This window comes from Corvus brachyrhynchos, unplaced genomic scaffold, assembly GCF_000691975.1.
Source record: "Corvus brachyrhynchos isolate BGI_N302 unplaced genomic scaffold, ASM69197v1 scaffold142, whole genome shotgun sequence".
Classification (NCBI taxonomy): domain Eukaryota; kingdom Metazoa; phylum Chordata; class Aves; order Passeriformes; family Corvidae; genus Corvus; species Corvus brachyrhynchos.
The window spans coordinates 8,785,157-8,812,066 of record NW_008237226.1 but is presented as its reverse complement, the minus strand read 5'-3'; the positions used below and the strand labels follow the sequence as shown (position 1 = coordinate 8,812,066).

At 37.0% G+C, this 26,910-nt stretch overlaps 1 protein-coding gene across 4 annotated transcripts in view; it reads left to right on the top strand.

Moving 5' to 3' along the window:
- ETV1 (ETS variant 1) overlaps window positions 1-26,910 on the top strand; it is a 65,743-nt gene continuing 38,833 nt past the window's right edge. The window contains exons 1-4 of one of the 4 annotated variants that reach the window (XM_017729354.1): window positions 1-67; window positions 583-716; window positions 1,495-1,582; window positions 3,329-3,376. In XM_017729354.1, the coding sequence (XP_017584843.1) occupies window positions 672-716; window positions 1,495-1,582; window positions 3,329-3,376 (181 nt within the window). In that variant the 5' untranslated portion in view covers window positions 1-67; window positions 583-671. Of the gene's footprint in view, window positions 68-582; window positions 717-1,494; window positions 1,583-3,328; window positions 3,377-17,050; window positions 17,154-26,910 lie in introns of those variants that run through there. The other 3 variants (XM_017729353.1, XM_017729350.1, XM_017729352.1) reach the window with 3 other exon arrangements.

Below are 26,910 nucleotides of genomic sequence, written 5' to 3'. Positions count from 1 at the left end.
AATAATTAATGTTTTTTTTAAATTTGGAGGGAATTTTTTGCAGCCGATCGCCGCGCGTGGCCTTCAGGTGGGTCTTCCCCCGCAACTTTGCCCACCGCCCCGCAGGATTGCGCGGCGGCGGTGGGGCTGCGGGAGCGATCCCGTGGGAGAAGGTGGCTGGTGCGTGGGGCGGGGGGGCCGTGTGTGTGTGTGTGGGGTGTGTGTGGTGTGTGCGTGGCCGCCGGGCGCCGCCGCCGCCGCGAGGTGCGCGGCGAGCCCCACGTTCGCCATTACGAGTTGAGCACACGCTGGCGAGAGCCGGGGCTGCCGCCGGCGCGGATCGCCCGCGGGGGCGGCGCGCAGTGTAAATAAAGCCCTGCCTCTCGCCCCGCTGGCTGCCGCCGCCGCCGCGGAGTGCTTTTGCTCCGCGTTTTGCTGGCAGAAGCGTGTAACCCAGGTGAAGGCAGAGAAGGGAGGGTTGTTTTTTATGAATGGGACTCTTTGAGGTTAATTAGGTATGCAAATGCAAGCAGTTCATTCATGCTGCCTTTTTTTTTTTTTTTTTTTCCTTAAATCTAAAAGCCATCTTGTATTCCCCTCTAGGCTGATTGGAGTCCAGATCCCGAGGAAATCTCCAGATCAAATGCCCAGTAAATAAAACACTGAGCTAAGACTCGTGGAAGAGCTGCAGAATGGATGGATTTTATGACCAGCAAGTGCCTTACATGGTCACCAATGTGAGTGATCAGTTCAAAGTTGGTGTTTATAAACTTGACTCCGACTTATTTCTGTGGGGGAGTTTTACAGACACAGTCTCTGCTTTGTTACCGCTGTAGGGGCGACTCTTCATCTGGGAGCTTTGCTTGCAAGATGAGCCTATCTTCTTAGTTATTGCAATAAAGCGTACATGATTAGCGGATGAGGGAGGCGAGAGCAGCAGCAGCTGCATTCAAAGTTTCTGGCTGCGTTTGCCTGCAACGTTCAGAAGAATGAAGTTGAGGCAAACATTAACCTTTTTTTTTCCCTCTGGTTTTTTGGTTTTTTTTTTTCCTTTCAGGACTTTGCAAACAATTTTATAAGTAACACAGGGAAACAAAGCAGTCTATTAAAATTTCATATCTGGTTTGTCCTGCATAGCTTATGCTATGGGGATTTATGGGCTATCGTGTAGGTTTGTATACTTTAGATGCTAAAAATACGACTGGTATTGTGTTGCTGCTTGAGCACATTATATACGTATCTGTACAAATAGATGTCTACATAGATAGGTAGAACTGTGTTGCATTTAGACACAGGAATCTTTTGGAGGATGTTAGGTGCTCAGCAATATCTTTTGTTAGAAATTGAAGGCTTGCAAGACGTAAGTCTCCCTGTGGTAACCGTTTCCCTGTTTGAAAATGTAAAGAATTTATGCCAACTTTGCATATTCCTGATTAAATAAAAAAAAGCCCAAAACAAACCCAACCAAATCTCAAACCTCAGATTTCTAAAGTAACTGATCTTTCCTGTATATAGAATCCGCGTGGGAGAAACTGTAATGAGAGACCGACAAATGTCAGGAAAAGAAAATTCATTAACAGAGACCTGGCTCATGATTCAGAAGGTGAGGGCTTGTTGTTTCCCCCCCTCCCCCCCTCTCTCCTTCTCCCTTTCTTACTAATGCAGAGATGCTTTTTGAGAGCTCTTTATTAATTTATTTTGGAGATAAATATATCTAGATCAATCTGAATAAACAAGACAAGAAAACTACATTTACTACTGTGAAACAAACTGGCAAAGGCAATAAATTTATAAAGTTGAAAGTCTTTCCTTGACTTACCCTGTTGCATTTTGTGCACATGTGGCACACGGATGTCATGCACTTCAGCCAAGCCTTTGCAGCATCTGACACAAGTCATGGCACCTGGTGTTTTCACCATCAGGCCTCTTCAGATTTAGGCATTCTTCATCCCTCCCATCTTTTAACGTCCTCTTCCCTGGTATGTCTTCACTGGTGGTAGCAGGAGTGAGAGAATGTGGGTGTGGAGACTTGGTTTTCACCAGCTTTACTATATAGTCAGACTTCTGTTGTCTGCTGTCCTGTTTCTCTTGTATGACACTAACAGGGTTAAAGATCCAGGGAATTTTGATTAAAGAAGCCCAGTGTGGAGGAAGTTTTGGAGGGCCAAAGATTTGTAACTTAGCCCCATCAGTAGCCACTCAGGATTGTAGCTTGGGAACTGTAGGCTGGTAATAGCTGTTAACACTTCTTTAGGTTACAAGGTACGTACATATGCTACGCCTACAGCTCTGAAAGTACATAAGACAGAGGAAGATATGTAGAGGCCTATAACTTACTCCTGTATGAATATTATCAGGGTAAGAACACATTGACACACTTTTCAAAATCCATACTTGCCTGGAAAAGTAGATTGAAAAGGAAGCAACTTTCTGATTTTCAGTTAAGTAATTTCCCAAAGTGAATGTGGGGTATCAGTCCACAGGATAAATAAATAGCCTCTGTCATTTAAGTATATGTAAATAGTTATCTGTCAGCATTCATAAAAGAGGAAGTCTCTCTCAAAATACAGTAGATTAAAAATAAACCATTTGTTAGTTCAAATATCCTACTTAGTCTTAGCAAACAGAATTTTCGTAACTGAGTTCCTGAGATTTGCAAGTAAGCCAAATGCTGCTCTGGTTTACACCCATTATAAGTAACTGATTTCAGTGAATTGCAGAAGATAAGCTGCTGCAAAACTCAGTCCATGAAGAAAGTGGTTTTAGCTTTAAAGAAGTACAGTGAGTACAGCACAGAGGAAATGGTGGTGATTCTCATGGCATATGAAGTAAAACATAAGGGGAAGTACAAAAGATTTCCCATTTCTCTTTGCTATTGCAGCATCTCAGGTCATGGCTTCAGAATTTTTATATGATAGTTATGACCCTACTATTAAAAACACTCAGTTATTGCTCAGGCAGAACTGTGGAAGTCCGAGCAAGCTTTATCTGGGGCAGATATTACAGGAGGAGGCCTGAATTGTATAAGAAGAAATAGTTCACCTGTAAGAAATACTATAATTTTTAACTTTTCTATGTATTGCTGAATGAGCCTTTTATACTACAGAGCTCTGTTAAGATTCTGGTTATTATTTCAGGAGCTGAAAATACAGTAATTGCTTGGGTTTTTATTAATAGGTGTAGAAAAATCATTAAGTGCCTCAAAATGCCTGCTTTGTCTGTACATTTGACTGCCAAAACAGAATTAATGTATATTGTTCTTAGGGAAAAAAATATTTTTGAACATATTTTAATCTAATGAAGAGATTAAAGATGTGAGTCTTTTATCCATGTCTTTATATTTTTGCAGAACTCTTTCAAGATCTGAGCCAATTACAGGAGACATGGCTTGCAGAAGGTAAGGGAAAAAACTGCTTGTAAAAAGAGGAAAAAACAACTCTGGAGGGGAAAAAAAAAGTCCTGAACTTGCTGTCTTAATGTTCAGCCCAATTAATTGAGCTCTAAAAGAGCCACCTCATGTGTCATGCATACATTAGAGCCTCTGATGAGTTTGTCTTTGGGGACTCTGGGGCTGCTCTACCCAGTGTCATCACAAATTACCAGGAGAAATTGCTTCCAGCTCACAATCACATCTGCTTTTGGCAAGAACTAATGCACCAAGACTTCAAGTTCTAAGCCTCTGTTCAGATTTTAATTGCAATTGATCAGGTTTATATTATTGTACCTCGAGAGACTACATACAGCCAGAACTGGGCTTGCTGTTTCCTTTTCAGCAGCACATATAATTATTTGGTGTTCTGGTGGAGTACTTTTCTGATGGCAGAAATTAGTTTCTCTGGGTTCATCGGGACGGGATGCTTCAAGATTTAAGTGCAAGTGTCTTCTTTCCACCTTGTTCACAACACAGAACATTAGGTGTGTATGAAGTACTTAACTAGTACTTTTTATTTCTTTTCTTTTTTTTTTTCCAGAAACCCTTAAATATTTTGCATGTTATTTTTGTCTTTGTATTTGTAGTTGTGAGATTCTGTACCGGGTGATTAGAAAACTAACATCAGTGTGTTTTACACATGCATGTTCTTTTCAGTATTTCAAATAACCTTGCAGAGCACATTCTAATGAAGAGAGAAGGTTTAAGAACAATAATGTACAAATCTGAATTTTGAGTAGTTGTTGAGAGATTCATTTAACAATAACAAAAATGTGCTGCTGCATTAGGAGAACTTTAACAAGTTGCAAGGTACCTTTCTGCTCGTTCAAATCTATTTGTTTTCATCAACATTTTCTGATTTTTTTTCCTTTGATATTTGCAGTACTGTTTATTTGAATCATAAAGATTTTTTGTGCATTATCTGTTCTTAATATTTCTGGTCAATTTTTTTATGTAAATTTCTGCATCTGAAATAGACATAAATTTGATGCAAGTTAAAATAATCTCTCCAGATTCATCCTGATTTAAATGAATGTGAGTATTTGCATATGTTTAATTTTTTTTCCTGTACAGGACTATGCACAGCTGTCTATAGAAGAGATGTTCTGGTTTTGGGGTTTTTTTTGTCTTTTTTTTTTTGAAAGGAGGGATGTTAGGGTGAAATGCTTGCTGTTGGTGTTCACAAAAAGAGGGAAATATTGCTGATGACTACTTTCTTATGTCGTGAGTCTGTTTTAACAGCTTTTTGTGTAGTTTCTTTACCTATAAATAAGTTGTGAGGTATTGTTTATTTTGATGACATTTTTATTCTGCTAGTATTAGTTTGAGTATGGGGTTATTCTGTGTGTAATCAAAAAGCCCTCCTGAAATTAATGGAACAGAGGATATATTTTTATGAACTAATACAATTCTTCCCTAATAATTGAAAACAGGATGTCCTGTACTAAGATCATTTTTGTAGTATAATGGTCAGATGCAACTGTAGCTGTCTCCCTGTGGTAATTTTCCTCAGGAACTCTTTACATTGTATCATCTCATTCATGTTAGGAAATCAGAAGCATGTTAAAATGCTACTCAAAAGATACTATATTTTAATGGAGAGGTTAACTTTCAGTTTGATATTTTTCACTGGTATGGATGGTTTTGTTTCTGAAAAATGATTAAATTTCTTTGATCTTCGGTCAGAAAAATACAGGCAGATTCATAATGCATGTGCAGATAATAATGGAAGTTTGAAAAATAATACAGAATTTAAAATTAATTTGATCATTTCCATAGGTGCATAAATTAATCTAATGCCAATTTTTATTCTGAAGGCACTGCTTATTTTAGACTAGAATCACTTGTTTGAGAGCCTTTTTACCTCTTTATCAGTGTATTTCACTGAATAAATTTAGATGGGTTTTGAGAGAGAAGGTGTCTAGTCCCATGTCAGCTAGGTTGAATAACCTTTATAAAGGCAGATAAAATAATCTGGGATGATTAATGAATAAAAATGAAAAAAAAAAAGTTGCTTTTTTGCCTAGCAGAAAGTAATAAAGCTAAATAACGCTATTTGTCCATAGTATGTTGCAATGAAATATTACAGGTTTTTCAGTGTTCTAGAAATACTTTAAGAAAACTCTGTTTTGGGCCATGCCATGGTTTCATGAAGCACAAACTTTGTACAGCTTTTCTTAAGGCTAAAACTAAATTAAAAGTTAAGATGAGAACATCAAATATTAAGCTATTAACTTGATCCCAAAGTTTTATGAAAAATACCCACCCTTAATAACTTCTGGTAGTCTTTATAATATGCTAGTGTTTGAGGACATTGTAGCTCTGCTCAAATGTCTATATGGATGAGCTTAGCCAGGAAACAGATTTTGAAATCAGACTTGTTTACCCATTGCTAGATGTGTCCATTTATGTTCTTCTGGACCTTCCTAGGCTAGAAGTCTGCCAATTTGGCAGCATCACTAGTGTTTACATATTTCTTTTCATAATGCTCTTGAGCCAGGGAAATGACCATGAAATTTTAAAACATCTTGACCCTTTTTAAGAAAAGCAGTGGCAGCTGACCAGGTTTCTCCCACTAGTTCAGATCCCCACTGGGGAGTAACCAGGTCAAAAATCTACTTATTAGTTAGGAGAAGAAAGTGAGTTGCATTTTATGACACACAAAAATAATGCTTGTGGATTTTTCTTTGTTTTGCTTTTCCTGAAGCTGTCCTTACTGCATTACATATTTCAGCCTGAAGATTTTTACAGCCAGTGTCACCTGTGACAAGTTGGTGGTAAACAAGTAAACAGAAAATAAATGTATTCCTTTTGTGTTGGAAATGGTGGGAGGTTCACTTGTATTAAAGTATTAATCCAAATGTAAACAATTCAGTAACCTGTTTAATATTTTATTACTACATAATTAACAAGTTGAATACTACTTACAGAGAGCTCACAAATGTATTCTACTACCTGCATAGTAGATTTTTATGGAAATGAGTTTTGCTTCTTATTCTGTGTAGCAGTATATATGTAAGAAAGAATCTCAATCATGATGTAGAACTTACTCTGAATAAGGTTGCCCCGTGTCAACTGTTATGCAAGACAGAAGATAGAGCATAACTCTTTTCTGATGCTAGAAATTGAAAATAGGAAGCCTTTAATAATTTTTTCAATGTTCAATCTTAAAGTAGTTAAAGTTGCCTATTGCTAACCAAGAGAAATATTATTCAGATATTATCTTTTGGTTTATATTTAATTAACTCAGTGGCAACATTTTGACATGTCAATACCATTGGTTCTGTCAGGTAGAAATTGTTCAATGACTTGAAAAAAATGGTTAAAATATTAATTTAATGTTGTCTTGTTATGGTAGCTCTTCCTTCTTATTGTGGAAAAAAATGAAGAGAGAACAAATTGTTAGTGAGTGAGTGTCTCCTTTCTATGGTGAAAGCATTTGGTTTTGGGGAATAATAGATTAACAAAAAACTCCGATTTTTATTTAATATTATTTAGATACTAATTTCTCCTACAGCTTGTTCAAGATACATAAAAGGCATCCCAAGTAAAGACAAATAATACATTTATGCACTAGATCTGCTTCTTAGAGCAATAGATAATAAGCTTATCAGATGGTAATATACTAAAAAATGAAATAGTGTTCTTTGTGTGATTTGAAAAACATCCAAAAAGTAAACAGTAAGTGGTTTGAAATAACAGCTACAGGTAACGGGTTCATGCCTCTACCGCAGCTCAGCTAAATTGAGTAGATGGCTTCTTCAGGCTACTAGTATTCATAAGCTGCTTCTTAGTATCTAAAAGTAAGTTATTTCTGTCAAATAATTATTGGACAACTTTGGAATGAACTTGAGAAAATAAGTTTGTTCCCTCTGTTTCTCCTGATGTGAAGGACCCACTAGCGTTGCAGTGATGTCTAAGCGAGTGTTGACTTGCAGTTTATTTCTTAAATAAGGAGGTGTGAAAGGAAATAGTTTCTAGTTCTTGAAGGATTGTTTTTAATAAAAGAAAGTACTGGATCTTCAAATATTAGTGTAGTTAGACTGGCTTTGTTTAATCTGGCTAACTAGCTCTTTTCTGCCATAAAGTTGTAAAATTTACCTGGTGTCAGGCAGATGGTATGTAGCCACATTCAAGAACTATCCACATTTTTATAGGAGCAATAAGAGTCAAGAAATAGTAATTTAATACCTCCAGGGCTGAAATCTGCCTGTCAGGAACAAACACTCCTAAAAGCAGTGAAAACACTTTCAGTTTGTAGTACAGAGAATGTTCTTTTTTTTTTTTTCCTGGTGGACTCTAGTGATCTGATAGATTTGATTTTCTAGTACTCACAGCTCTTGATCATAAATATCTGCACAAAAAAAAAAACAGATTAGGCAAAATGGGAGGGAAGGGGATGTTACTTTAAAAAAAAATCCAAAAGAAATAAACCCACCAAAAATCTACAGGTCTGAAAGTCTGTGTAGTAATAAACTTTTTCATGTTTTTCTTGTTTGCTAGAAAAGTAAATAATTTTACTCAAAACAGTAATTTTCAAAAGCATAGAGGGGTTTGCTAACCATGAGGCATGTAGCAAAATATTAAATGTGAATACTCCTTTTAAGTTAAGTTTTTTTCTCATTTTTAGTATAGCAGCAAATGAAGAGCAGATTCTGCAAACCCATCTTCTTATTCCTAGGGATTATTCACATAAGGAAGAATTTTGAGATCTGGAGCTAGTTTTGAACTGCATTTAAGTTTATTAGTCAGAGCATCTCATGTTATGTAAAAACGGTTTGGGGTTGTTTTGACAGCAAAACCAGTGCTTATGGGAAATAATATTTTTTACCATCTTGAAATTTATCACTATTTAGCCTTCCCAATGTGTCTTTGTTAGAAACAGCTGTTCCCGTGGAAAGAGAACAACCACCAACCTACACCGCAGCTCTTGCAGGAATATTTACAATTTAGCCAGTCTTTCAGATATTCCGAAGTGACAATGAATCAAAGAAAACTCAATAGACCCATTACTGTTGAGGCCCAAAGTCTTATTTTAGCTGAGGCCAAAATATTACTGCTCATATAGAATTTCCTGTCAATTTCAATTTCTTTTGCCACTTTGAATAAATGATGGATATTTTAAAACTAATTGCTCTTAGCTCTAAAAGTGAAGCATGAGGTCAGAGCACACAGTACCGCAGGAAGTGTTCTGCTACCCGAAATAAAGTTTTAAGTGAAGCATTTTCAGCTTCTTGTTTTTCTGGAAAGTTTCCGGTTTTTTTTTAACAGGAACACCTTTCTCTGGAGTGCAGCTGAGCTTTTGGAAGCAGTTTGTGAGTGGGAGAAGGAAGAGTTAAGTCTAAGCCCTTTATAGTTTGCTTAACTTTTCATTTATTAAATAACGTTCCTCAGCAGGTCTGTGCTGCATCTTGAGACAAAGCAGTGAAATCACTGTGTTTATGCCGAAAGTTCAAGTTTACTTTGCTGTAGCTTTCTGGAAGGGTGTGACATGAAAAGCTTGTGGTTGGGGCCACATGGTTCATGCTGGACTGTGTTTTTGTGAATGGAGGCAGAACTCCAGTTCTGACTGCTTGTCTTGAGGAATTGCTTCGGAGATCAGCTGTCTCATTCACTGGCAGAAAGAATGACTCATACATCTTCTGCCTTGTTTGGCTCCAGGTCATTGTTACAGTGGATAGAGCTGGTTTTAATTAAATATTAACTCCTTTTGTCCTGGATGCTTGTTAATGGGGACTTTTTGTTTACTTGCAATGAAAGCAAGCTAACAGGCCCGAGTTCTAAACTTTTTTTCCTCCAAATTGCTTTCCCTTTGCAAAATGAGCCATTAGTTCAGCCTTTCAAAGAGTGTTTAAAGCTCTGAAAACTACGAACAAGTATTAAGTATTTTTGTGCTGTGAATGTTTGCATAGCTCAGTAGGTAGTGAAACTGTAAAACCTAAACGGATAACATCTTCAAGATCATCATTAGCATTTCTGCATGCTTTCCAAATCCTCTTGAGACATTATAGCTATAGTCAGAAGAAAAAGAAAACTTTTGTAATATTCTAGGCTGAGTTGGATAGTTTATGCTGCAGATGTTGCCTGCTTCAGGAGTCTGAGACTTGATGGCTCTGAATGTGGAATGAACTAATGTAGCTGCTTCTGCTATAAGCAGTAAAAGCCACGTGCTTAATATCCTTCAAAACCTTTTATTAGTCTTTTGGAATATACTTGCCTTCTCAAACCCCCATAATTAAGTAGCTCAAGGAAATGTTCTCTTTCAGATGAATGATCATTTCAGATATCTTTTTTCAATTTCCCTCTGAATGGCAAAGTAAAAAAAAAAAAATTGGTGATGTATGCATTGTGTCTTGTGTATGTTAACAGAAGCTTTTATGGCAGCCTTGCTAAGTTGCAGTATTTGTGAATAAAAGAGGAAATTAATGGCCTGTGTATATAAATGTGTAGACAGTTGTGACACTGCAAGTTATATTTTCCTTTTAGACATTCATGTTGAAGTGTCTTTACCTGTCTAATTTGCTGCAAAATCTACCTGTTATTATCCAAAATCCAGGTACAAAACCCCTCTTCTGCTTTAGTAATGGGATGATGTATCCAAATGATTTAGCATCTCACAGTGAGATGCTGGTGGAAGGAGTCTCTGTATGATAAGGAGTGCTTGCTTTTCAGCAGTATGATCGTGTGCAAGTTTCAGTTCTGCTTGTTTGAGAATAATACCAGATTAAGTGAAGAAATAATTTAAGTTCTCATTTCCACCAGTTAGCAGGTCCTTTTAATTTCTCCATATAGGCTTGTGGGCTCATTGCTAAGGTACTGATGCTACTAAATTTACATTCCAGTAGGAAATGCATGTTCCTAGTTTGAATGTTTTGGATGTCGTTATTTGTTTTGTTGTTATTTGGCAGGGTTTTAAACACTTCTTAACTTGCTGTGTTCCTTTCTCTGCAGAGGCTTTTAAGGCTATGTTAATATTGCATTTAAAGTAAATTTTGACAGCATAGCCTCCACCTGTTTCAAGAGTACCGATAAAGTGATGTGCTCTTTCTCTATTAAATATGCCTTCATAAATTTTGGGGATCCATGAATGAAGTACATCATTCTTGTTTACTCCATAAACAGGAGCAAATCAGGGTTAATGGCAGTTATTTAGTGGTTTCCATGACAGTTCAACCAGATATATTTTATTTTTTTCTTACTCTATGGCTGAGGAAAAAAAAGGACCTTACTTACTGATATATACATAAATCTCTACAGCAGATTTTTTTCTGGACTAAGTCAAATGAAACTGATAAAACCAGAATGAAGCACTGGTGAAGCTGTCCAGTGTACAGAGTATGCTCTCTGGAAAGTTAGATGAGATTTCTATCCCAGCTCTGCAATCACTAAATGTAGCCTCTTTATTTCAACAGGAGGGGTTTTGTTTTCTTTGAGGCTTTTTAAGATATCCTAGATTCACAGATTTTATATATATATCTCTACATATACATGTATATATAAAATGCAGGTGCATGTTAAAAAATTAGTTCTGCAAACCTCCTTGCTGCATTTTAGAATGATAGCTGGCTTAAGAAAAATGTGTGGGATGTCTTCTGTAAACAAGAAGTTTACAGAACTTGATTCAATTACTTTAACTCTGAATGTACTCACAGGCGCTTCAAAAACAATTGGAAATATAAGAAATCTTAAAAACTGATTTTTAAGTAGGCGACCTTGATTTCATAATCAGATTTTTCTGTGACAGTCAAATAGTTGGCATTTTTGTAAGGAAAATGCCAAACATCCACATGTAGTCAATTATGTGAAGTGTCAGAAATTGCGGAGTGTTAGTATTTGGTCTCATCCTGTCCCTGAGTTCATTCTTGGTAAAAACTTCTGTGGTTTCTCTGAAGAAAGAGAAATTGAATGCATCAAAATACTGGGAATATTTGGGTTGGTACTGTTTTATACAGCTTCAAACTACGAGGAGCCAACAAGTCCTCAGAGGTACTGGTTTATTCTAGAGGGATGGGTTACTGTCATGTTTGATTTTGTTGGATTTTTTTTTAATTAGAAACTCAAACAACAAAGCAACTGTAGCTATGTTTTTTTGGGTTTTTTTTTTTTCAAATTAAGGCTAATTACACTTAGTGTATTTATCATACTCACACTTCTTTTCAAATCTGTATTTGCACATTTCCAAGGTCATTTGTTTTTAAGGGACATTTGCTGCAATTAAGACAGTAGGATTTTAAATTTATTTTAAAACCCAGAGCAAATAATTTTTCAGTATAATGAGCCTGATTCTGAACTCTTTGCCCAGGAAAAAAACTTCCAGTTAAGTCATTAGAAATATTTCCTGAGTAAGGAGTGGAGATCTGGTCCATGAAGAGTACTGTAGTGCACATTCAAAATAATTGTGAGTAATTTTAATTAAATATCTATTTTTAATTCAAGCTAATTATATTAAAACTAGTAGCAATTGCACATATATAATGGGGAATATGCACTTCCTATACTAGAAAGTGTTCCGAAGGGCATTAAAGTTACATTTTATCATTTCACATATTTGAGAACATTTGATAGTCACAGTTTCGATAAATGGTTATATAAGCAGCATCTACCTTTTAAATCTTGTTGGGTAACCAGATCATGGCAGATGTTAACTTTTAATTAAGATCATATGAATGATTTGCTTGTCTTTAGACAAGAACCGTGTAAAGTATTTTTAAACGATAATTTCGTGCAGCTTTGCTGTGGTGATTCCAGTTAGCTTGTACGTTGAGGAAAAGATGACAAAGTTAGAAGATGATAAGCTGGGTCTCTCTCGCGATGTACCAGAAGCAGTCATGCTCTGAGGATGCCGTTTCTCAGTGTAATGTTCTGCAGTTATTTGAATGGATTCGCCATTAATAAACATTTAGTGGTATTTCAGCTTAAATGGTTTAAATGAGTTTACCACGCAATTTGAGAGATGGCTAATGTCTTAGATATACAATGAAAAGGACCTGTGGTACCAGAGGAGCAAAATTATCTATCAGTAGACCGTGAAATGATTGTACTTAGCAGCCCTGGTTTGTGATGGAAGTTTCCTAAAAGCAAAGACGATCTTACATAAGGCAAATGGATATTAATCATGATTTTTGCTTTAAGTAAATCTTTTTTCGATTTTTGAAATGTTGTCATTGAACCAGGAATTCTGTGGTCTGGTAAAATAGTTCTTTTTGAATATTTAAAACAATAACAGAAAATCCCTACTGTGTTGGCTGACTGCCACGAACAATTGGAATCACTTTTAAGTAAGCTGAAGGTGTGGTAGTTTCAGGTTAAAGAAGCATAAGCATTAATCAGTAGAATTTGGTTTTATGTGGACTTTATGTGCAGATATTTTGAAAATGAGCACAGATGCGTTTTACCAGTGGCATGGTAGGTCCAGACCCTGGTATAGGGAGTGAGGCAGGGCCAGTGAGTCCCCACATCCTCCCATTCCCATTGCTCTGTGCCAGGGCTTCTCTGGACTCACACTGCACCACAGAGCTTCACCCCAGGGTTTATCTGATATTAAAATGACGCGCTTGCCTGATTTTCATATTCAACAATGAAGAAACAAGAAATCATAATTTTAAACTTGACTGTGCTTTGAATTAAGCACAAGAGTCTTTATTTATGCTTTAATGGCTTGTTTTAATTCTTGCTTTTTTGTTTGTTTGTATATATATATATATATATATTTGTATATTTATATCTATGTCTTCGTATTTGTTATTTATTGTGTCATCTGTAGTCATGTGATAGCTCCTTTTGCTGGTCAGTGACATCAGTGTGATGAGTAGATAAAGCAAGTGGTATTTTGATGTGCAGCCAAAAGAACTTGTTTGGGCAGAATGTATAACCTTAAGCAGGGGGCCCTTTCCTGTCATTTCCACCCACAACCCCAGGGAAGCATGGAAAAACATAGGCTGTGGAGGTGGAAGGAGTTTCTTTGTCTATGGAGTGAGCAGAGGAGCTTTTTAGCTAGTATAGATCAGATACTGTGGGGCATAGGATGCATCTCTGCTGAGCAGAAGTCAGGCTGCTCAACATGTTTCGTGTATGAATAAATAGATAAAATTCTCAACATAATCAATCAGATACAGCCACAGCTAAAGCATTTTTAAGTTGTCTTAGCATGTGGCATTTTCTTGCTCAAGCAATATTTTCCTCTGAGTTAATCGGTGAAAGCAGGAGTTATGTTAACCTGGGTGCTTTGCACTGTTTTCCACTTACTTAACAAGAGCCTAAACTTATTTTATTAGCCTGCACCCCTCAAGTTTTACCTATTAAAATACTACTATTCTGTTAAATGCTGGCTCCCTTTTGCTATACCTGCTGTTCTGTGGTATTGGGTGACTGCAAGGGCATTGTATGAGAATGTCCCGGTTTGAGAAACATTGACAAAGTCACAGACTTCTTGGAGCTCCTTTTTGCAGTTTTCTTCTTCCTGGTGAGGCTTCTCCCCATCATCAGAAGTCTCTTCTAAACAGTGTCTGCTGATTGTAGCAGAACACATGGTAGCTTTTCCATTTTGCTAAATAACTTAAATAGTTTATCCTATTGGAGTGAATTACTGCAGTTCGCTAAACCAGATAGCTGTTAAACGCAGCATTCATGTACTGAAATGTTAAGATTAATATTAAAGAGATTAGGAGGAATTGCATTAAAATAGTCTTTAACCCAAAAAACAAATTCACACTTGCTGAATTTTCCTATAAATCTTTTAGATTATTTTTTCCAGTTATTAAGAAGCTGTTTTAAGAAGAATTTATTGAGAGTATTCATAACAGCATTTTGTGAGGGAAAAAAAGCCCACAATTTTTTAAAATCCCCTGGAATTGTTGCTGTGCAGGATAGTATCCCTGCACAGCAACAATTTAAATTTGTTTTTCTTTCAAAGTTCCTGTACATATGCTAACCAACAATCATGGTCACTTTTAAACTTTGAAAGTTGTCTTTTATAGCAGAGGGGTTTTTTTACCTCTGTCTTCAAAGACTTTTTGGGTTTTTTTAAAATTAAATTATAATATGAAAGACAAAACAATCTATAAATGGAAAATCAGATATGTTACTTTACATATGGATCTGTGTCCAAATATAGTCATTCATGCATATATCCTTTGTGTAAGAGTACAAAGTTCAGTTGGGGCTTCTATTAACCCACAATTATCGTTACACAACAAGTCAATGATTCTTGGAAAATAATTTGTGGACTGTGAATGAAAAGCCCCATTGAAGCTGGCCATTGCTTTTGGTGATAAAGAAATTCTCCTAATATGGCTATTTTATTAATGCTGTTGTGTTTCAAAGTTCCTTAGCCACAGCTTACACAGTATTATCAAAGGAACATTTATTCCTTCATTTCAGTTGGTTTCTTTATCTTAAGTAAAGGTCAGGAGAGCTTCCTGGAGAGTTACTCTGGCAAAGGTTATGGAGTTTCAGACATATACTTGGATATAATGTATGTAGCTGTGGGCTCTGCAAAACAGGAACGGAGATCAACATAACCAAAGCCATGGGGAAATTACTGCTGCAGAAGTAGCACAGTTGTGACTTTCTCTAGGATCCAAGCCTGCCTTCAAACTCCATTATAATGACTTGCTCTATATAGTCTATAACTGTGCAGTACTGAGCCCGTTACTGGCAGCAGGCTGGTAGAAGCCCTTAACTTTTTAAAAAAAAATTTATTTAAATTTATTTTATTTATTTTTTTAATTTTAATTTTTATTTTTTACATGGGAGAGAATGGACAAGCTTTCATAGACTTAGTGTTTAATACATTTAATTGACCCAAAAATGAGGAGGGACAGAAGTGTAAACCAATGAAGGGGGTCATAGCCACTTTAGTTCAAAGGTATCTAAACGAAACTGTGGTTCGCTACAGAAATTTCATTTATGGAGCTGTATATAGATGGGGGGAGTGTGTGATACGCAAAGTGTGTAAAGAAAACTGAAGTGCTCCAGTGAAACAGTTAGAATCTGCAGTCCAGGTACAAAAAATAATGACATTTTATTTCTAGCTTCATTGCATGAGAAAGGAGAGACAGATTAAAGCCAAGTCAGATTTATGCTGTTAAATTGAAACTTGTGATGTTAAATTGAAACACTGAAAGGAGACTTAAGAAGCTTCAGTAACAGTAGCAATTCTGGAACAATGTGGTTAAAATTTTCTTGCCTAGAAGTGACCAGCTTGGTGATTTGAAGAAGTCAGCTCTTGAAGCAAGATGTGGAAGGTAGTGGAGGAACTGATACTGCCGAGATCATGTGCTGTGTCCTAGCACTGAGCAGGATTAACTGCCCCTTAAAGTGCTGTGGGTTTTGCATTTGTTTTCTGTAATAATGATTTTAACTAGTGAAACTGCACTGGTATTAGTAACTAAGGGAAACATTTAGTTTAGATTAGATATACAGTCCACTTTATCCACTCAGGGATTTAACTTCAAAGCTAGCTTGGGACCATGAATATTTCAATTATGAGTTGCTATTAAACTTCAATCAGTTTTCAAAAAGCAAACATAATATGTGTATTTATAGTTAGGTGTGGGCTTTAGATATTATGAGTGAGATCAACAGCTAGTGTAACTTTATGTGGTATTATTGACGTTATTGGAATTACACATATTTGTGTTAGCTAAGGATCCAGCATGTCAAGCTTCCCCTTAATGCTTTAAGCTTCAGTTTACCTGTTTAAAAGTAAAATTTATTTTGTTGCTCCTTTATGTCCTCTGGAAAGAGGTCCTTACTAACATAAGAATAAGTAATGCCTGCACTTTCAAACCTTTCTTTTTTGTCATCAAAGCTCTATCTTCTCTTACCTTTTTATTAAATATTTTTTAACTTGGCACACCTATCACAAAAATCTTTTTGTAATTTTGTTTAGAGTGAATGGAATTTAGAGTAGATAACAACTAGCTTGTTTGGTTGAAATTTGAAAATCAAAACACAGTTTAGCTTCTTGTAACTTTCTGCTTTCTGTGAGCACTGAACTTACTTGAGTTCTAAGGGACAAAAATATGTATAAAAAAGATTTTTTTTTTTGTTTGAAGTTGAACTGGAAAAATATTGAATTGAATTAATTAAATAGTGTAATTTTCTTACTTTTTCATTTCCATTCTCACAAGAAATAAAAATTCCACAGAAGGAGTGAGGAATCACTTCTACAGGCTTTTACTCAGAAATTCTGTTTAAGGCAGGTTGGTTTTGCTCTTTTTGAATCTCCTTCTATAATGCAGTTCAGGTGTTTGCTGAACATTCAAGTGACTTCCTAATGACTATTCTTTAACAATAACATAAAAAGTTGTGTAAAGCAAAGGTGTAACAATCTGTTTCCTCTAAAAAGGTGAATGTTTGGGGGTGTTTTTTTTTTTAATCAGCATTCTGTATGTGACACTTTTTCCTAATTTTTTATCCGATTCATAAAACCTAATTAAGCTGGTTTTCTGTCCATGTAAAGTCAGTATTCACGTTTGGAGAAGGGTGACCTGTGTTAACTTCCTCAGATAAGGTTTCCTATTGTTTCAGGTCCATTTTCATATACTGAGGAGGAGCCAGATTCTGAACTGGTCGTAATCAGTGGCAAGGCTTTCAGATACTGTAGAACAGCAAGGACTTTCCAGTCCAGGAGTAAAAATGAATAAAGTGTTCAGTTTGCTCGAAGTCAATAGCTGTTGAGGTGAAGATTACTTGCTCCCATTGTTTGGATGGTTTCTGTGACAGACACAAGAGGAAGTAGGTAGGATTTGCTGATGTTTAAAAGATGTAGTTGGCAAAGAAAACTTGGTATTGTCAACAAAACACTGAATTGTAATGCGACCTTGATACAATTGGTTATAAATGGGGGTTACTCTGCACCAAACTAGATTGCCTGGCGTCTTAATAGCATAATCATATTTTATTTTGTTTTAATAATATGTATTTGCATGGATCTATTTCTTCAGAGTTTTCTTTTTCTTTTTTTTTCTTTTGCCCTGAAATGTCAGTTACATATTTGAAATTACTGATAAATTCTAGGTTTTGGCTTTTATTTGTTACTGGGTTTCTATTAATGAGGATTTGTCTTGTGCTTCACCTTCTTGGTCAGTTTCCTTCCTTCTCGTTCGTTTTGTTCCTGTATTGTTTCCGAGATCATCACAGCCTTAACTTAACACTGCCAAGGGGTAAATGTTAGTGTTAGACCACATCTGTTGACAGTAAATGGGAAGGGCTGGCTGTAAAAATCCATGCTCCTCCATGTCTGGTTAAACTTTAAGATAGAAAAAATACCTTTTTTCGTAGTGATTTTGTCGCTGATCTTTCATGACCTTTATTCTTTCTCTTACCTTTTTTTTTGTTCCTCCAGCAAAGGAGCGCTTTCAATGTAGATGCCAGGAACCTTAAATTATTCAGGGATGTGCTTTTTAGATGCTCTGGCTTGCAATCTTTAAAAGCCTGTTAAAGAGAGATTCTTTACATAGGCTTCAGGTAGCTGTATTCTTCTGTCATTTTAACTAATGGTGTAGGATATTCCAAATGCAGTTTAAATGAGGAAAAGCTTTAATATTTATTTATATATTTGCAGCATACAAAATAATGACTTTTTTTACATTACCACATGAAAAATGCTTAGTTTGTTTTATTTTCTTTCTCTTTCTTTCTGTGATTTAAATTTCAAGTGAATTTCAGAATTAGAAGAGCATTTCCTGCTTGTTTTAGTATAGCAAGAGCTGGTGAGAAATTGATAGAGGTTAATTTTCCCTTATTTGACATATTTTGGAGAAGAAACCCCACACAATTTAAGTAGAAAACACCAGAATATTAGGAATTCTGACAGATGAACTGAAGTAAAAATGAGGTGTATTTACTGGATTTGTTTTTTGGTTTCGATGCAGAATAGTTTAATTTTGTATCTTCTAGAAAAAATTCTAGTGGACTAAAGAAAATGACATTTTTTTAATGTGATGATTCACTTCATAGGCAGCTGGTAGTCCTGTCTTGGTAGTGCACAATGTTCTAGAAATTGCAGTTGGTAGCGTTTTGGTTGTCTGTGTGTGGCAAGTTGCACACACCAGCATCTTTTCAGGTTGTTTTTTTTTAAGAGGTTTTTTTGTGGTGGGTTTTTTTTTTTAATTTTATTTTGCCTTTATTTAGTGTCTGTGTGTCTGGATTAACCTTTTCTTTGAGCGTAGCTCGCAAGTGTGGTGCTACAGCAGGCAGTCTGACAAATATCCTGCAAGGTGGTGCTACTTATTCCTGGTGCTGAGCTATTCCTTGGTAGGGCTTTCAGCTGCAGCTGTGTTTTGTTTCTTGCCACTTGTCTTGAAACTACTTCCTTCCATAGGTCAGATGCTGTCAAATACAGAGACATTTGCTTACTTCTTTTAGTGCATGCCTGACTGTGATGGATTCTTTCTTAAGGGCTGCGAGAGTCGGAGCTCTGTGGTTTGTTCCTGCCTTTAGCTTTGCATGACCTTGGGCATGTTGCTTAACATCTTTGTTTCTGGTTTGAAATAGGTACAGAAATGCATGTATCACTCTGCTGTGAGATACACAGCTTTCTTAATGATCACTTATCTGGAGATCTCAAAAGCATTTTACAAAGACAGTCCAGTGCAATTGCTGTTGTAAGAGCTGGAGAGGTCAGACTGAGGAGTCGATGCTGACCACCTTATCTCCCTTCATAGTTGCCTTAGATAGCCTTGCTTCTTTCATTGTATCCCTGAGCACTTGTTTCCTTTGTTTAAAGCAGGACTGAAACTGTTACCACCTGTTAACTTTCTTTTTCCTTTTCCTTTTTTTTTTTTAATTCACATTCAAAAGAAATTAGGATTTGGTGTCTTTCAGAAAACTCATTTTGTGGCTCATTGATGGCATAAGCCTGTGCTAATAAGGATTTTGTTTTTCTTCTTTTTCCTCTAGAAGATTTTCGGAAATATTTAAATCTGCCATAGTTGTGGCCATAATTACATGATTTGATTCTTGAGAAAGTTTTACCATGAGGGAGAGTGTCGACTGTCATGCCTTTAACTTGTGATCTTAGTAGTGGAGAATTTGTGGGCTTGCTTTGATTTTAATAAGCAGTTTCTGTTTATTTGCTTTTCTGCTTATATTTTTATACTAAATTTCCAGCTTTGACGGTGCAAAGATTTAAGATTCTCTGGATTGCAGTAGTGGTAGTGTCTCACAGATTATGTAAATACTGCTGGTGGCAGTAGCACTGTGAAACAAATTGGAAGACCCCATCAAGAACATAGCTTTTGATTTCTAAAACTTCTAAAGCGGAAGCTTTCTTTCAGAGTGCCCAGCAGGCTGTGATGTGAATTTTATTGCTAATGGAAAGGTACCTCTGGGCATCCGCAGAGACAGCAGACACCTTATGCAGACATGGTTTAACTGCACAGGACCAATCTGAACCTGATAGTCTCCAGCAGTGCGGGGCATGGGGGAGCCCAGGCAGCTGAACAGGGCTCTTCTTGTGCGGTTTTGTGCCCCTGTCTCCCCCCTGCCCTTCCACTGCCATGTCCCTGCTCAGCCAAGCTGAGTTAGTTTCCTTTCCTTAGAGCCCCATCCTTGTTTGCTGCTTTATTGCAGATTAAAGGCTTGGGTTGCATGTGAAGGTTATCAGCTAATGAATAAACTTCAGTCATCCTGTCCTGTGATAAATCTGTCTCGTAGATCAAAGATGAAGCATGTAGACCTTTTTTCTTTCAAATGGTAATTTCTTAAGGCTGTCAGATCACTTCCTAAGGTCTGTTTACATAAAAACAAAAACATTAAACATATTTTATTCAAAATGTTAAATTCTCAGTTTTGAAAAAAACCTTCTATTTCCTCTCTGAGGAAGCTTCCCCTCCTTCCTTCTGTGAAGGTCCCATCTGTGGCAATATAAGAGATACTCACATTGTAACTTGTGGTCACAGCAGTATTTTTTTTACACTGCAGTTATTTCTGTTTTAAACCAGATAGTTGTTGATTTCGTCAGGAGTATGTGTACACATTAGAACTTTTTTTTCAGTTCCAGTCGGGTTAAGCAAAGTGTGCATAAACTTTTTAGTTGCATTTTCACACAGAAACCAAGCAAGGCAGACTGAAGGGTCTTTGTGATTCCACTTTGATACAAAACCCTTATTCTCCTAAAACTCCTTTCCCTGCAGTGTTTTTGCAAAACGAGTTTGTATTTCAAGAGTCTAAATAATGATTTGAAAATTTATAAGCTCTGGAATGGTGTAAAATAAGGAGGCAGTCTGGAAGTTGATTTCATCCACTTCTCTTTATTATATATGTTTCTTTATGTAAAATGTATTTGCAGTCTGTATAATTTTTTTATCTTTTTACTTCTGCTTGCTGCCTCAGCAACTGGAGTTGGAAATCAGGCTCTCCTACAGAGTGCTGTGAAGTTTTCAAGGGGTATAGCGGTCAAAAAAAGGAGGAGAGAGTGAAACTCCTCAAGACATCAGTTAAGCACTGAAGAGTGTGTGACACATTCGTGTCATGTAGGGCAGAGGTAGCCCTCTATAAGCATACAGGAAAAATAGTCCTTGTTTCAGGTTGTAAGTCCTTTTGTTTTGGTCCTGTGCATTTCAGTACTAGGAAGTAATTACAGTGAAGCCATTTATAAGCTGACAAATATGAATAAATGATTATATTTATTAATTCTTTTGAGTTTTAGAAGCCATCAGTGTTCTTTCTAGGAATTATCTAAACCTAGTCTAAACTTGTAAATGGAAAAGTGATTACTTTATCACGGCTTGTGCTCGTCTTTTCCCTGAGAAAGATTCTTTTATTTTCCTTTCACTTATTCTTCATTCTCTTTGTCTTCAAGACATTATTCTTACCTCTTCCTGGATTCTAGTATGACCTTGATGAGGTGAATGGAGAAGTAAACTGTCTTGGTAAAGGATATCTTTATTCTTACATATCTATTTCTTCTGTAAACTGAGGATTAGGCATGTTAGAAAAGAGTGAATCATTAGCAGCTTTATTTCTGGTTGTCTTTTTTCCTGTGGCTGTTTATGAACTTATTCAGCAAATGTGGTTGCCAGTAAGTTAATGTAGTGAAATATTTTTTAGCAGTGACATTTACTGCCGAGTCCTGCAGTCACTGAATAGGAAGGTTACTGACTGGCCAGGTTTTTGTCTTTAAATTTATATATTATGAGTCGTCATCAAGGACATTTGAAAAATTACATGTGCAAAAACAATTCTTAGTCTTGCTAATTTGATCCTCTGCTCAAAGGTTGTTTCCTTTCTGCTTATAATGTACACCTAAAAAAGATAAAGTTTAATTCTTTTTTAATACTCTGCCTTCATGCTGAAACTGAATGCAATGTTTCCTTACTAACCATCTGGTAATAAAATTTCACATGACCAAAGCAATAAGAGACATGGAGACAACACAGACTTTTTAAAGTGTCAGTATGCAGTAATGACAAAGAGTTTCAAGCATTTGGGATTAGAATTTGGGAGCTGGATTAATACAAGTTATATACTCAGTGTGCCTCTTTCTCTCTCTCTCTATATATGCATACATGCATACAGGAAATACACCATGTAATTGTCAGTCTTACTGATTGTATGCACATATAAAATAATCATAAAATTTTAGTAACACTTGGCTTCAGAAAGCATCAGCAAGTGTATTGGTAATGTGTGTTCAGTTGCAAGTCTCATATACAGTAAGAATGCTTTAAGTAGCAGCAGAAGCCTTAAACATCTGTGTTGAGAACTAGCACCTGGTTGCAGGTGGTAAAAATTCCACTTGCTCCAGAAAGAGTACTTTGCTAAGTCTTTGAAAATCAGCCTACTTAAATATAGTCTTGACTTTATGTTCCCAGACGTAACCACTTCGACAATGGCTTTTTTGTTTCCCTGTTGAATCAGTGATAAAAATTGTGGGCTGAATTTTACTGTTGACTTATTTCAATGGCCCGCACCTTTTCCACTGGAGACTGCAAGTTTTGCAGTGGTTTTCGGTAGTGAACTAAAGTATTAGATTTCAGATAATCATTCTATTGATGTAACTTGAAACTTTCTGTAAGAGGGGAAATGAGGCAGAATCAGTTCCTGTTTGTTTTCTGCTGGGGGCAACTTTCCTAAATATTAAGTTGATGATACCTTTAAAACAATAAATAGAAAAAATACAAAATGGTATGTTTTAAAGTTTATTTTTATGTTTGGGGAAAATGTTTGTTGCAGTTTCCAGAGTTTTCTTCATAATTCTGTCTGTACAAAACCCATTTAAATCCAGAACTGAAAGAGTCAAACTGCAGATTTACCTGAAGTGGAAAGTGTGTGTGTGGTATGTGTAAAATGGGATATTATTGGATATTTTAGTAATGGAAGTTATGTAGTGCTTAGCCATTACCTCTCACAATTTAAATTAAATTTTGAAAATTGCTGCAAATGGAAATCCTGTCCTCAGAAAAGCACACAGACCCTGATATAGTGGCCAGCTCTTCTCTTTGCATTTAACTTTATTGATAATTCCCAGGTAGGAATACAATTTAAGTTTTCTCCCAGGCTTGATTTTACATTAAGAACTTCCTCTTTAGCTGAAGCTCTAAAGGTGGATTGCCTCTTCTTGCACCGTGCCTGGGAGCCTTTGGAGCCAGATACATTATCAGTAACTGTAGGAACAAATGCCCCTGACCTCCTCCCAGGATTTTAACATGGAAAGCAAATGCATGTGAGGAGCAGCCCTGTTTCTCTGTGCGCGTGGAGGTTGCAGATCCAATATAGAGGGATTAAAAGTTCTTTAATTTTTTTTTTCTCTCCCTATAATCATCTTCAGCTATCCACGTGTTTTAATTCAATTGCTACAGAATCCAGCTGGTTTAATTTTATTAGGTTACCGCTTCCTCTGCCAGAGAGCCCTAAAGCCTCTGCTTGTTTTGGGGGCAGGGACAGCTCTTCGTCCTGCCTCACCTGCTCTCCTCAGACATCAAAGTGAGCCAGTTCACTCCCCCTAGCTTAATCCTTCCCTTCTCCCACCCACCAATGTTCTGCAAATTTCCTTGTATTCTTCTCAGTTATCCAGTGCCCGTGTATTTGTCAGCAGATTCACTTTTGCCCTGGAGGTACTTGCTGGGAGGCAGAGACCCTCTGGCAGCACTTTCCACTCAACTGCCTGCAGCTGTGAGTCTCCTACAGCCGGACAGGTAAACTGTCTGGAAAGGAAGGAGAGCACTGCAGGAAGGGGACATAAATTTGAATAAAACAGTGCCTGTGACAACATTTCTGTGGGATTGCTTCATTTGGAGGCTAGGAAAATGTGTTGGTAACTGCCGCTCCTGCTGCCTGAAAATACCTTCTAGACAATTCTTAACTGGAAGGTGGAAATATTTCAGGGATAGAGGCAAAGAGGGATCAACTAACCAAAATTGTGCCAAAATGTTTCATGCTTGGGGGTAGAAGAGTAGAGACAGTCTCCTAATACCCTTTGGCAGTTCAGCCATGTAGCAGCTGCCCAAATACACCATCAATTTACAGCAAAGGACCTATAGTGCCTTAACTAGGTGTTTACTGGAAGCCTCTAGAAAAGTTTGCCTTGGAATTGCTCTACCTTTGTGTTTAGTAAGCAGGTTATCTTTTATTGATATTTACTGAAAGTTACTCCCCTGATCCCCTGTCAGGTGGCTTACCTTTTTGGGTGGGCTTTTTAATTTTTGTTATACTGAATATAATCAGTGAATGTACTATGCAATTTTCAACTGACATGGTCCTTTTAAATGAGAAGCCAGTGGCTACAAATATCTGAATTATCTCAGTGGTGCCTTCAGCACTTCCAGTGTCAGAAGGCTGCAGGTGTACCCTCAGTAACTAATGAGCATTTCAGAAATTGCAACTGCACAGACAAGCAAATCAGGGATATCTTGCACTAAAAATGGGGATTTATAGCAGTGAACCAATTATTAAGCCGACTGGGTACAACCTCTAATATTGTGCTTCCTCTCCCACGCTAACTGGGAACCCCTCCACCTCTCAGGGAGGGTACATCTGCCATGGCAGGGGGGTCTTGGGTTAGCTGCCCAGAAATAGCTATACTGGCAAAATTTTTCAGTCTTAGCACACAAGCTCTGGAAAAGAACATTTCAGTTAAAGAATGACACTTTCTTTCGTGAGGAAGCTTCTAGAAGAATTTCTTTGCTGAGCAGGGGCAGGACCATCACGTTTAATTGTCAAATAAGCTGTCCTTGAGGGAAATGGCATATGCCTGCATTATAGTGATGATTTTGTTGGTCGCCTCTTCCCTGTGTACAAATGCCCTCATATAAACCTTCCTGATGGGTGCTGATGCAACTTTAATGTGCTTTAGGTACAGTGAACTGTTCTCTGTTTTCTATTTCAACACTTTTTTTGGTCTCAGGTGCTAGTCTCCAATACTTTATGTTAATGTCAGATCATAGTAAGGATAGGGAAAATTATGGTGAATATATAGCATTAACATAATCTATATGATTATGAGAAGAGCAAGTGATTCAATTAATTTAAAATTTAGTTTCATCAATGCATTTTTTAGTCTTTTAGTTATTAATATGTAATGCTTTTTGCTTAACAATTAGGAAAGGAAAAAAACTCTCACTCCAAAGCAAGTTATTTTAGCAAACAATGCTTGCTAAGATGGATGCATTACTGTAGATCTTAATGTCCAGAATTTCCCAATATCAATTGTAGGAAAATGAGCTGTTATTTTCCATCTTGCAACTCCTTGGTAGTAAACAAAAATAAATTCCAGTTTTGCTGCAGTTCATTTTCACCTGCTTGCTACTTTTTCCTAATTCAAATTCAAAATCAATTTTTTTTTTTCTATTCTCTTACCATGTCATCTGAGAACAGTCCATGTAGGCTATGAGGACAAAATCCCACAATTTTGGGCAAAATTCACAATTTTGGGATTCTTTTATTCTTTACCTTCCCCCCATTCTTTCCCACCCCTTAAGGATTCTAAAGACTATACTGTTGCGTAGCATTTGTATGATGCAGCATTTGAGTAGACCATTAATTGACATGCACAGTATTGTAAGCTTTAGTCTGGAGGAGAAAATAAGCAATTTGCTTGATTTTGCAGTGTGAGTTCTAACTGTTGTTAAAGTGCATTTGTAGTTGCATATCTTCCAGTAAAGGTGACAGATTACTTCAAAGCTGGTATTTTCTTTTTGTTAAACAAGATTCTCAAATAGATCCATCTTGCCCACGTATTCTATTCTTGCCAGTTGGCTTTGAAAGCTGGTGCTTGGGCTCATCGTTCAGAACTAGCTTCCAAAAAATGAGGTCCCATGCTGTTTCTATCTTTTGAGCTAGTAGGGGCTGGAAGGATCTGATCTGAAGCCAAGGCGAAGACTGAATTGATGGAACGATATATAACAGCTTTGCCAAGTCCTGCCCAGTCATGAAGCCCCACTTTCTGGGAAAGAGCACTGAGACAAGGGTGGCAGAGCATTCTCTGTGTTAAAGGCTATCCAGAGATTTCCTTCTCTGGACTTAGAAAGACCACATAAGAAAGAACTAGCTTTTTGTTGAATGCTTTTTCACACATTTACGAGTTGTTACTTTCTTCTGCATGCTGCTTCCCCATTTTCTCCCCAGTTATCCATTTGAAGAGGGAAAAACTTTCTGCTCTTTATTACAGTATTACACATATTTTGACCATATGTAATGTATCATTGCAGAGGCATGCTTGCACATTCAGTATGCTTACTTTCATTTGACTCTATGTGCACACACAAATACCCAAACACACATGCAGGCTGTTCCAGGTGAGTCTAGATGGAGCCCAGTTGTAATTAGGTCTGAATTCTGCATCTCAAAGGAGTTTTCTAGATGCAACCGTAAAATGGAGAATAATATCAAGATCATGTATTTCTCCAAAAAGGTACTTGACAGGAATGCATAGATTCCTCCCATCCCCACCCTCCCTTCCTTTGCTAGCAGCTTCCACTTGTAAAGTAGTGAAAATTCAGGTCTCTTGTCTATGTTCAGTTTTTCTATAAACTGCCAGGATAGCCTCTGAAACCACAGTGATGATACATATCTGTGTGTCAGATATCCAATTTGTCACCAACTTCTTCCAATATTTGGTAAAGAGCAGGACCTAAATGAAATCCAGTTGACTGGAGCTCAGCTAAGATCTGATAGAGGTGACTTTGATAGATAAATGGTTGAAGAACTTGGTGGAGTCTGTGTAGATATAATCTGTTCAGCCACTTTTAAATCAGTCCACAGTCTTCAAGTCTTGCTCATTCTGCAGCTGTTGCAGTGGTCAGAAGCAAAACGTTTTTTTGCAAGAGATCACGTGGAGTGAAAAAAACTGCAGATCTTGCCTCAGACATCCATGCTTGCAGTCACTTCTGTCTTCAGCTGTAGCAGTCTTACATATTTATAGGCTTTTAATTCAAAATCAGTGGGAACAGTTTAGCTGGAAATAAACTTGATTACCAGCCTTTACTGTCCCAGCTCTCTTAATCTGTCACCCCTCCTACCTGTTGTTTTTATTTCAGGTTTTGTTAATATACTAG